The sequence below is a fragment of the Plectropomus leopardus genome, chromosome 18 (assembly GCF_008729295.1).
Source record: "Plectropomus leopardus isolate mb chromosome 18, YSFRI_Pleo_2.0, whole genome shotgun sequence".
In the NCBI taxonomy this organism is placed as follows: domain Eukaryota; kingdom Metazoa; phylum Chordata; class Actinopteri; order Perciformes; family Serranidae; genus Plectropomus; species Plectropomus leopardus.
The window spans coordinates 5,831,814-5,843,358 of NC_056480.1; the positions used below are offsets into that span (position 1 = coordinate 5,831,814).

Below are 11,545 nucleotides of genomic sequence, written 5' to 3' on the forward strand. Positions count from 1 at the left end.
ATGAGCAAGTCGAGACCATCCGAGGTCCGGATAATTTTATAACCCAAAACCTAACTTATTTTTGCTTCATGTGCAACTGAGCAACTATCACTGGTATGCATGGGACCCTGCCTTCAACACGAAATCCAAATCTCTTTACTAGGCACACATTTCCCAAAAGAGTGGAAGAACTTATGGCAGCAAAATTATACCTATTGTTTTGAAATTAGATGTTTAGCAGTAACAAATTTTGTTGAGGTTATCATATTCATGTACATATGTAGTGTTTAATCATATTAGTACTTGTTTTTTAGACCTTTCTTTCATGTTTGTATCACATTGTAAATGTTGCCAATAGGTCTATAAAGCACCAACTCTTGTGATATAAAGATGGCTTAATGATCTTTTCCTAGAAATTAAACATATATATGACTACTTACCCTCTGTAGTTGGTTGGTTGTGTTGCGTCACGTCATCCTTATCCTGGCCAATAAGCTTGTGCCTGGCTTCTGCTGATCCTCTTCCTCACCACCTGTTGCATCTTAGTGTGACAGGTTATCTGCAGAGGCAAGATCAGATAAGACTTAACATGCACAATTTGTTACCTATAGCAGTTCACAACAGAAACAATCAGATAATGTCTTTGAAATGACGAGAGAGCTTCTGATGTGAATGAGGCTCTACTGCTTTTGACGCCTACTTCAGCAGCAGCTTTTGCCTAGGAGTTAATCCCTTCTTTGTCTCTGCAAGATGTCTGTGAGAACTCTGCCCCTGGTTTTCATTAATCTTGGTGGAGAGATGCTTTACATACTGGACCAACGCCTGCAAGCTCTCAACACGTCTGAGGACAATTCAGAGAAAGGTAGACGTAGCTAGAGAAATGACAGGCTTGGTAGGTGCATAAGTGTTTAGCTCCTAGTCATCCGTCCTCCTAAAAAGATTGTAGCTGTCAGATTATAAACTGAACACATATATATCATATTTCTAATGCCAACAACCCCAAATGACAAGTCCATTTTCTTTCTTTTCCTTCTTGGAAAACCGCATGCAGGAGTGTGGTCAGAAAATGACAGAAAAAGAGGTATACGGGCTATACTTCAGCATATTAATGTCTAGTCAGCTCCCTCTACCCCTGTAGCAGTGTTGGTAGCAGTCTTCAGATCTTTTATTTCAGTAACATTACTATAAATGTAGCAATACACCAGTGCAGAGATACTCTGTTACAAGTAAAAGTCAAGCAGTTTAATTGTACTCAAGTACAAATGTATAAGCATCAACATATAGGCCTACTTAAAGTGCCAAACAGAAAAGTAGGCAATACATTTTGCAGAATAGCCTGTTTAAAAATAATGCATTTTTGTGGTTTATAATTGTTATTACACTAATATTTACAAATGTGTTTGTAAATGGTGGGCTAAATTGTATGTAATTTATAGCTTAGAAATTATATACCACTTTATTTACTGCTGGGTAGCTTGTTAATTTCTCCCTCAGGATCAATGAAGTCATATCTAATAATGGTATATGATTTATTTATTTATTTATTTTTATTAGGCTACATTTGGTATCATTAATCTAAATTGGTAATGTAATTTAAGTTATTTGTAGTAGAGCAGAAAATTAGGAACATTTGCCTTGTACAGGAATAGAAGTAGGCCTTTAAGTAGAGAAGCCTGTAAGTACCTCAGAATTGTAGGCTAGTTAAGTACAAAGCTCAAAACTGTACTTCAGTGCAGTACTTACGCAAATGTAGTTATTAACTTTCCACCTCTTCCCTGTAGTATCCACTAACTACGATAAATTGAGGTCCATTGTGAGAATACAGGCCTAGGTCTACTGCCCTAAATAGCTTTAACACAGCAGCTACATCTTGGTTAAAAGAGTTAAGACAGGAATATGATTGTGCGGCATCCATTTTACCATATAAAAAAATGACTGCGTCTTATAAATGTAGTATTTTTCTGTGAAAACAGCATGTAAAGCCGTCATAGAAAGACCAGCAGCTAGATAGCTAACATTAACTGGAGAGCTTTATTAAGTGTTAGCTAGCTAGCCACAGCTAGCTAAAGCTAAAACTGAATATAGCCTTTTTTTTATTGATTTGGCTCTGTATGAAAAACAACAAAACAATTTTTTTAATGATCCACCATGTTCATAATTCTGTATTTTTATTCCAAATTACTAAATGGGGTAGCTAATACAATGCTAATACAATGATGAAGGAGGAACAAAGCTAAATTCTTGCCATTTCAGTCAACTTAAGGCAGAATTAACCACCTTCTCTGATTTTGTCTCTTCCCCACTCACAGTTATGAACGACATTGTCGGGACCATGTTTAGCAAAGACTTTATGGACGAACTTCTCAAACCTCAGCAGCTGTATTCTCACAGGACAATGAAAACAGTGCTAACTCGGTTAGCGCACGCCTCCATCATGAGGTTGAACCCGGCCAGCATGGACAGGGTATGTACACGATAAAAGAGAGATGTTTTTGAACAATTTAAGGAGAAAAGTCAGAGTTAGCATTCAGGGTGAGTTATTCAATGATGTCAAATCCAAGCATTTTTCTTTTAAAGTTGTGTTAATAGTGTTTTAAGACCAAGATCTTGTAATTTATGCTGAATACAGCTAAAGATTTAGCCAGGTTATATTTTTGAGGAATCATGACTTTCAGGAGCAAATTTTTGTGTTTTAGGTCCAAATCTTAAGTCTGCAGCTTTAGTACTAGCAATTTGAAAAAGGTGTAGGGAAAATTATAGTTAAGTATGCCTAGATATGTTTGATTGCAGGGATGACATGTCCATAAAGTTTATATGTTTCTTTTTATCCCTCCTGTAGCTTTATGAGCTGATGGTGATGGCCTTCAAATATCAGGTCTTCCTTTGTCCACGACCTAAAGACTTGCTGCTCATCACTTACAACCACATAGATAACATCAGAGAATTTGTAAAACACACTCCTGTTCTCGTGAACCAAGTGGATGAGACACATAGGAAGATCATTGAGGTACATTGAGAGGTTTTAAAACGAACCTCTAATTATCATTACAGAATGCTTTAAACATTTATTACCCAAGGATAAAAGCATGTCTGTACAGTCTGTAATCCAGACAGTATGTAAAGTAATGTACAGACTGTACATTACTTTACATACTGTCTGGATTCCAGGTTTTAGCACCTGTATCTTGTGTGACCTGTTTATGTTCTCCTTCATACTTCAGGTGTACACGTCTTTATCAGAGGGTGAATTCCAGCTTCTCAGGCAAACACTGCTCATATTTTTTCAAGACATGCATGTTCGCGTGAGTCTTCTGCTTTGTTTTCTCATCCCTCCATTCAAGTGAGATGAAGATAGTTTTTTTTTTTTTTTTTTTTCAAGAATGTTGGCATTTCTGTTTTCATTTTTATTCCCTTTTAGGTGTCACTTTTCCTCAAAAATCAAGTCCAAAATCCTAACGGACGTTTTGCCATGTCCACATCAGGCCCAGTGCCTTATGGGATAGATGTTCCAGGACTTATTAGGTAGGCCGTTAATGTAACGTTGACATATTGAATGTGTTCTGGCAGAAATACTTTTGTATCTTTAATTTCTATCTTCTGCATGAAAATAGTGACAGACAGGCCCTGTCTAAGGATATACAGATATTTTTGAAAGCTTAGCTTATAGTCCACACACAAACACGTCTGCGGTCATTAAAACTGAGATTTTTTAAAACAACTTCTAAGTTACATTTTAACTGTGTTGCCATGAAATTTGATGCAGACATTTAAAGTCTGAATCCTAATGAAGTATTTAGTAGACAAAGTATTTAGTAACCAGTGAAGTATCTCCATGTGGATTGGAGAAAAAAATGGTACAGACATTCATGTACCTTTTAGGATGACTAGTAAAAACTTTGGTGATCCCAAACTTTAGCGGCATTAGTCCAGTACATTTTGATCGGTTTAGTTTACAGCTCTGTAAGTTTATGATATTTACAGGTTTAGTTCAGCGAAGTCATCTTTACAAATTAGCACCACTTATGTATTTTTTTTTTTTTAACCGCAATTGCTTGAAGTAAAACACTAACTTGAGGCTATGCCAACTACATCACCGTTGCATGATTGCAGTGTCTTATTTACTGGCAAATTTTATGTTGTAAAACAAACACAAAAGTCTCATCAGCTTGATGTTATTTCAGACATTTAACCAAAAAAAAAAAAAAATAAATAAATAAAAAACATGAACTTCCCATTTGTTAAAACATTAATTCACTACTGAGCTTAAGGTCTCATTCCTGCGACACTCTATACCTGCAAAATTGATGACAATTAGCTGTATTTTGTGTTTAGTGCAATTGGTGCGCCAAACATTAGTGAATATTAGTATGCTGAGACACTAAACTAAGGATGCTTAACACAATAAGCATAGTAGGCTAACTGCAGTAGCTACCTTAGCATGCTAATGTTAGCATTTTTCTTAGCGTAGCCTACAGTTGTGGCTGTATATTTTGTTACTCAAATGATATATTGGAAAAAGTATAGATATCCATTTGATTAATAGAAATGGGCATGTTCAACATGTTTAACTTCTCAAAAAAGTGATAAAAAGAAGTCGTCTTTGAGACTTTCTAGCAAACAGAAGCCAGCTAGGAAAGCTAATTATGGTTCTAACGTCTTTTCAACACAACTAGATTATCATTTCTATAGTAGATCCTTTTGAAATTTCCAATAAATCTGTTCTTTTTACATTTTTACCTAACCTATATGTCAATATATGAGCTAGCAGCCATCCAACAATTTATTTGATTAACAAAAGTAGTAGTGTCAAATCAGGGTAACTGGCCAGTATCGCCAAGTAGTTTTACTGTTTCACAACTAAATATTTTCATGACCTTTACACGTCAATATTTTTTTTGTAGTATGGTTGGGCATCATTTACACACACCAGATGTGTCTACTTAAGGTGTTTGATGCAACTGTGAATGCTCCTCTGACAAGTTCTTTGTCCTGATTTGAAATTTTCTTATGTTTAGTCTTAGATTTCTTTTGCCTGCTTTTAAGAAATATCTGAATATTCCCGCGTGAAGTCAAGTGCTTCCTGTTTCCACAGAGCGTTTGACAACAAGGGCCGAGAACTGAGACGCAGTGAGTTCCCCACAGGAGGAAGTTACACCAGCCCCATCAGGAAGGGATGCTTTGAACTGCATGGAGACAGAGTCCTCAAACTGGGCATGAACATGTACGTATGTGTGGTATTGCACCACAAACACTACAGCTTATATCAATAATAAAAAATAAGTTGATAAGAAGATGGCACTGCTGTGTTTTGTGTATTAAAAGGTACACTGTGAACCATCTAGAGGAGACGCAGACATCCAAGACTCCCTCCGTCAAGGTAATAATAGTAAAGTTCAGAAAATAAACAAAAAACACATTACATGCTTATATGTGATGCATAATTACATTAAAATACCCTTTTATGTACTTGTTAGTGATAGAAACATAACATTATAGGCTAACATTATAATAATATAACACTGTGAAAGGAGCCATTCTTAAAAATTAGTATCTTTACTTTTGCTTCTTTATTTAATTTTGTTGATAATCTTGTTAACTTTTACTTAAGTAAGATTTCAAATGCAATTGAGTAGGCTACTTTGACAATGTGGTATTGTTACTATTAGTTAACGATCTGGATAACTTTTCCATCGCTGTGCAGTTCCCTCCGTCGTCTCACATTATGTATCACATATTGATCGATTTGTTTATTTAAGTGTCATGTCATGTCATTTATTGTGCCCAACCTCGAATTTGTGAAGAAATCTCTTTCATGCCTCCACAGCAAACAAAAAATATATTTATAAATCGATTCATCTGGAACCATGTTAAAAAACAGCAAAACTATATTTTAAAATAAGGAATAAACAAAGTCTCAATTAGGCTCAGTAATTCCTAAATACACATATCTGTTGCTAAAAGCTTAGAATTTAAAACTGAACTGTGAGTGAAACTTATTTATACTCTCTTCAATGCCAGACTTCAATACAAAGGTTTTGGGTTTTTTTTTAGCAAAAAATGCATGTGTTTGGGAAGTACTGAAATCAATGTTTGCCGTTTTCTGAGGAGGCACGCAAGAAAAACAGTGTTGTCTTCACAAATTAAAGCGAACACGACATGACAAACTTATTTACAAATGGTCATTTTGTTGGTGATGTATTTCTTTAAGACAATCTTATCCATGTATAACCTTCCTGTACACCTCCACCACCCCGCTGCAGACAGATGACGCTCCCAACCTGCTGGCCAAAGAGGAGCTGAACCTGCTGGCTCGTCTGATGGGCAGCATGAAGGCTGAGAACAAGCCCAAAGTTGAAACTGGCTTTCGGATCAACTTGTTTACTACAGACGAAGAGGAGGAGGAGGCGTGAGTGATTTTCTTTTCTTTTCCTTTTCTCACTTTCTGCTGTTAAATTATTTCAACAAATTTTATTTTTTTATTTTGGTTTACAGGGTGGCCTCAGGTGCCGAGGAGTCCATGTTTGGAGTGATAAATATTCAAGCAATGCAGGTAGGGCAATGTAGTACTTAAGCTTTTCATTATAAACTGTCTTTAAGAAAAGTCTAAACCTGAGAGGACTTCTTGCAAATCAGCAGCAGTTACTGATGCAGCAAAGACGGTATAACACATGACGTGCATTGTAACTGATGAACTCATATTAAATAAAATAAGAAGTTTATTAAAAAAAAAAGAAGTAAAAATAAAAATTACACAAGAGTAATTAAAGACAAAATTACAAGGCAAAAGTGACAGTGGTGTGATTAATAAAAGATAAGTGTCAAATAGATGAAGTGAAGCAGAGGTATAGTCATATAAAATAGAAATCTGTAAGAAAAGTAAAAGAATAACAATTGTACTTCAGTAGATAAATGTACTCAGTCCACCACTGATGATATGGGATTTTTTTGTTGCTAATTGAAATCTATTGAGTGAGTTTGTGTTTAGGTTATCATTCATTTCTATTATCTCTATTTTGTTTTATTTTTAACTTTTTTTGTTTTGTTTGTTCTACATGTTTAAAATTATCTATATATCTTTTTTTCTTTCTTTCGGGACTTGGTCATGATATTTATTTCCACTTTTCCTTTATAGACTGTAGTCAGCCAATTTTTAGTCACCCTCTCGGTAACAGCCCATCAGTGTTTTGTTAAAACGTGTTTTGTCATATTCGTGTTATGTTTGCTTCAGGATGAACAGGCTGCGACTGAGCTGGCTCGAATCGCCGGAGAGTTTGCAGAAGGAGAAGAGCAGCCTGAACATCTGAGCAGCAGCAAAGGAGACGACCTGCTGGCCATGATGGACGACCTCTGACCTCTGACCTCTGACCCTGCTGTTTCAATGAGTTTCTTTTACTGTTTCAACTTAACCACATAACTCTTTATCTCAGGGGAAATCACACGATATGTTACTGTAAGCTTCTGTTAAACCTGTAAAATATGATGTTTTTTAATGTATTCAGTTCTACGGCATGTTGTTTAAGTGCATTAGAAAATAAAATACAAATTGAATACCTCTTACTGTAACAGCTCAAAACACTTTATTCTGTTTCATTATTTTAATTTAATAGCACTTGGAAAAGTATCGCATGAATGCAAAGCAAATTGCAAGACGTGCTCCATTTGATAATGTATTTTCTATATATTTTTAATAAAGTATTTCTTCAGATTTTTTGTTTGTTCTGTTTTAAATCAAAGAAAGACTAAGAAACTAAGGAAGACACCGTTGTGATGTAAATCCGGATTGGTTTTATATGTTGTTTGTTTGTTATTTGTTAACTTTGTTAAATTTGTTAACTGGAGATTTGGGCAAGTATGGTGCATGTAAATCAAATTCCCACAGGGAAATCCAAAATACATTCTTTTATGCATTAGAAATAACTTACAAAAATATATTATGACAAATGTGTGAATTTATTCAACACTTATATTTGTTTACTTTTAAGAATTTTAAGAATTGCTCTTCTAGTTTTAAATGATCCTTTTGAGAATTATGATCCTCAACTATTCTTATATTTTATATATTATATGTTTTCATATGTATTCATCGACTGATTAGAAAATTAACTGGCAACTATTCTGATGACTGATTAAATTGAAATTATTTTTCACGAAAATGCAGTTTGTGGTTCTAGCCTCTCAAATATTAGGACTTTCTGCTTTTCCTTGTAATTATTTTTGATTTGTTAAATTGACTAAAATGCTTTCTACACTGAGTAGTTATACTTTTCCTAATAGTACTCTTACTTAAGTAGGCCTACCATTTGCATTTCACATTTCCTTCAAAAAACTTTAATGAGTGACAGTATTTTTACAGTGTGGTATTAATACTTTTATGTAAGTAAAAGAGGTAAATACTTACTCACTGTCTATAACCTCTGTGTGCTGCTGCTATCTTGACCAGGACTGTCCTGTAAAAGAGAATTTTTTAAAACTTGGTGAGGTCTTTTCCTGATTAAATAAATGTATATGACAAAAAAAGACAAATGTTTTAACAGATGATTATATCTTTATGGAATAAACAGCATATGGACTTTGTTTTCATCCACAGCATCTACACATTGATATATCTTAAAAAAAGGGGGGGGGGAAAGTACAACTGTAGCAGCTTGTTTTCAGACGCTGCCTGCAGAGGGAGCTGTTGTTCTTGTGTTGACGCAAATCTGCGACGCAAAGTGAAACGTCATCACGCTGCTCTTCCTGTTTCGGATTTCTTGCGGGAAAGGGGATTTGTTTACATCTTATTTGAACGGCTTGTGTCCACTTTCAGCGGTCTAGCGGTGGATTTTCACGTGAAAACGGGGTCTAACTAATCCAGGTGAGTCTAACACACATTATGAACGTGTATTATATATATTGTGTGCTCTGTAGAGGCTCTGCCGTGATTATTTTGGTCGCTGCTAAAGCTAACGGATGATCATTGAACTTCTACCAGGTTTGTGTCTCATGATAAAACAGGTCATTTTGAGATGATGCATTAATTACAGTAGCTGCATCTTCTAATTATAAAATACTCCACAAACCCATGCCAATGTCTCACACTCAGCTCAACTGACGTCAATTTAAGGTCAACTACAAAAAATATAAGTAGCAAACATGTTTTGGAGTGATGCTGATGCTGTTTTTTAAGGTTAGTGTTAGCTCATATCAATAGTTTGTCCATAAAGACAGTGCATGTGTTAAAAGAGATAATCCCTGTCCTGTTTCCTCCTTAATGCACTTAAAAACACTAACGTCCTCTATGTAATATTTCGGGGTTTTTTTGTGATGATTTATTGCTCAGAATAATAATATCTTACAGGTTTTCTATACTGAACTCCACACTGGCTGCTGAGTCTCTTAAATGCTGAATTACTGACATGTAATCAGTGCCCTATTAAATGCAGGTGTGCTAAAATCTGTGGCTATATGTGGGAAAAAGAAAGCACTGTCATCATTTACATTGTAATACAAGTGCCTTATTAGAGCGATTAAAATGGAGATTATCACATTCACAAACATCAAAAACCAGACACCATGGATTACTAGAGCTACATGACATTTTTTTGTATATTACGCAGCCCTAAAAAAAAGGCTATTATGAGATAAAAATGTTACAATTTTGCAAATGTAATGTTTCTTCAATAGGGTCATCCATAAAGGCCACAAGTTGAACCACTCTGGTCTTGCAATAGAGCTGTTTTTAATACAAGTGTTGCTGGAGCTTTGACCTATTTTGATTTATTTCTCTTCTCCCTGCACCTTGGTAGCAGGTGAAGTTGTGCCAGAAACCGTCGCCCTGCTTCTCATGACTGATCTTCCTTCTGTCTGCAGGTACTTTGACGTCTGGAGATCCTCTCTGTCAGTGTCCATGGAGTCAGAGGGGACTGACTCCCCGCCCTCGGGCTTGGTGCCTGTAGCTGAGGTCGTCAACTCCATCCGGGAGCGCACAATCGCAGAGAACAGCATGGTGGTCCTGCTGCAGGGTCTGCAGGGAGAGGTGACCACGGTGGATCTGAGGAACGAGAGCACGGCGAGGGGCCGCGTGGTCAACGTGGACGCCTTCATGAACATACGTCTGGAGGACGTGCTGTACCGGGACAGACGGGGTAAACTCACCCAGCTGCAGGACCTGTTCATCACGGGCAGAAACATCCGCTATGTCCACATCCCAGACCACATGGACATAATGAAGACCATGGAGAGCCAGCTGGCCAAGATCCACAGAGTCCGCAACTTCGCCAGTCAAGGTGGAGGCAGAAAAGAGTTTGCCAAGAAAAAAAAATAAAACTTACTGGATGCTGTGACTCCTTCAGACCTGCCGCAGAACTGTTCACAACTCATGTACACCGAGGCAGCTGCAATGACAGATCACTGGAAAAATAGGCAAAATGGCCTTTCTGGATTTTGTATGACAATTGTTTTTCATTATTATCTGCTGATTATTTCCCTGACCAACTGATTAAAGGAGACATATCATGCTTTTTCTTGGGTTTTTTGCCTTATATATAGTGTTACAATAAAGGATGTTCATATTAACTCTGAAACCTGGATCAACATCATTCTTCCTGTGCTGCATTTCTATGCATATTAAATGTATTTAAATCTTGGAACAAATGAGCGAATTGGCTTGTTTTCTTTTAAAAAAAATAAGGGGAAAAAAAGGCAGTTGGCAACTTGACAAGTGGTGTTCTGCAAATTGCAAGATATTGGTAGATTTAGAAAATTATTGCTAAAATAGCTATTAGAAGAAATGTCCCAAAAAACAGTATTCATAATTATATTAATTATATATTTAAAAATACTTTACAAAATTATTTTTTATTTCCAGGTCATTTTCTTGTTAGTTTTTTGTTGTTTTTACTTTTTTCTTGTCATAATTTTGTTTTATTTTATATCATTTCATTTTCTTGCTAATTTTCAGTTATATTCTTTGTACTTTTTTATTTTTTGTGCTAAATTTTGGGTCATTTGTTCCTAAGTTGCTCAGTAAGTTGCCATCTTCCCATGTTTTTGTCAGAAATCAAGCCAATATGGTCATGCTTTAAAGGGTTAAATGTGGCCAAAGTTTCACATAATGAGGTAAACATATGTAGAAGTATTTCCTGTCAGCAAAACCAAACCTCATTGTTTTCCCAATTTGCAAACATTTTTATCCGCTTTTCTTCGAGTTAGCTGCTGACGAGCTGCTTTTTAAACCTAACGTGGTGGGTTGCATACATTACACGTCGTCAAAATGACGCACCCATCCTGCCCACAGAGCCTTTTACGCAGACTTTGATTTGATGCTATTACTAACCTGCTTGTTTATGTTGGGAATATCGTGCCATGATGCTACCATGCCATTTTGTATACAACATAAGATTTTGGAACAGGGGTACAGAGTTGTCTTGCCTTTAAGCTGCAACTGGAGGTAGTAACAGTGCCGAAACGGTGTCTGTATAAACAAAACAGCCAGCAGGACGAGGCCATGGGCAGGACAGGTGTAACACACTGTCAAAATGTCAAACCCATCCTGCCCAAAATCACGTCCTGCCGGCTTTCCTGTTTA

At 36.2% G+C, this 11,545-nt stretch overlaps 2 protein-coding genes across 2 annotated transcripts; both read left to right on the forward strand.

The window, feature by feature from the left end:
- Nucleotides 1-729: 729 nt before the first annotated feature.
- On the forward strand, nt 730-7,330 carry oscp1a (organic solute carrier partner 1a). The gene is made up of 11 exons (XM_042507211.1): nt 730-841; nt 1,031-1,060; nt 2,289-2,443; nt 2,819-2,986; nt 3,201-3,281; nt 3,398-3,501; nt 5,072-5,200; nt 5,302-5,356; nt 6,240-6,385; nt 6,472-6,529; nt 7,208-7,330. Exons 1-11 carry the CDS (start codon nt 730-732, stop codon nt 7,328-7,330), a joined length of 1,161 nt encoding a protein of 386 aa, XP_042363145.1.
- A 1,400-nt stretch (nt 7,331-8,730) lies between these two features.
- Nucleotides 8,731-10,514, forward strand: lsm10 (LSM10, U7 small nuclear RNA associated). Its single transcript, XM_042507029.1, has 2 exons — nt 8,731-8,833; nt 9,829-10,514. The coding sequence occupies exon 2, from the start codon at nt 9,866-9,868 to the stop codon at nt 10,280-10,282; it is 417 nt and encodes a 138-aa protein (XP_042362963.1). The 5' UTR covers nt 8,731-8,833; nt 9,829-9,865; the 3' UTR covers nt 10,283-10,514.
- The last annotated feature ends 1,031 nt before the right edge of the window (nt 10,515-11,545 follow it).

Coding starts and splice junctions, on each gene's coding strand:
- oscp1a (XM_042507211.1), top strand. CDS start 730: ATGTCTGTGAGAACTCTGCCCCTGGTTTTCATTAATCTTGGTGGAGAG. Junction 1,061..2,288: donor AGAAAATGACAGAAAAAGAG/GTATACGGGCTA, acceptor CCCCACTCACAG/TTATGAACGACATTGTCGGG. Junction 5,201..5,301: donor CTCAAACTGGGCATGAACAT/GTACGTATGTGT, acceptor GTGTATTAAAAG/GTACACTGTGAACCATCTAG.
- lsm10 (XM_042507029.1), top strand. CDS start 9,866: ATGGAGTCAGAGGGGACTGACTCCCCGCCCTCGGGCTTGGTGCCTGTA.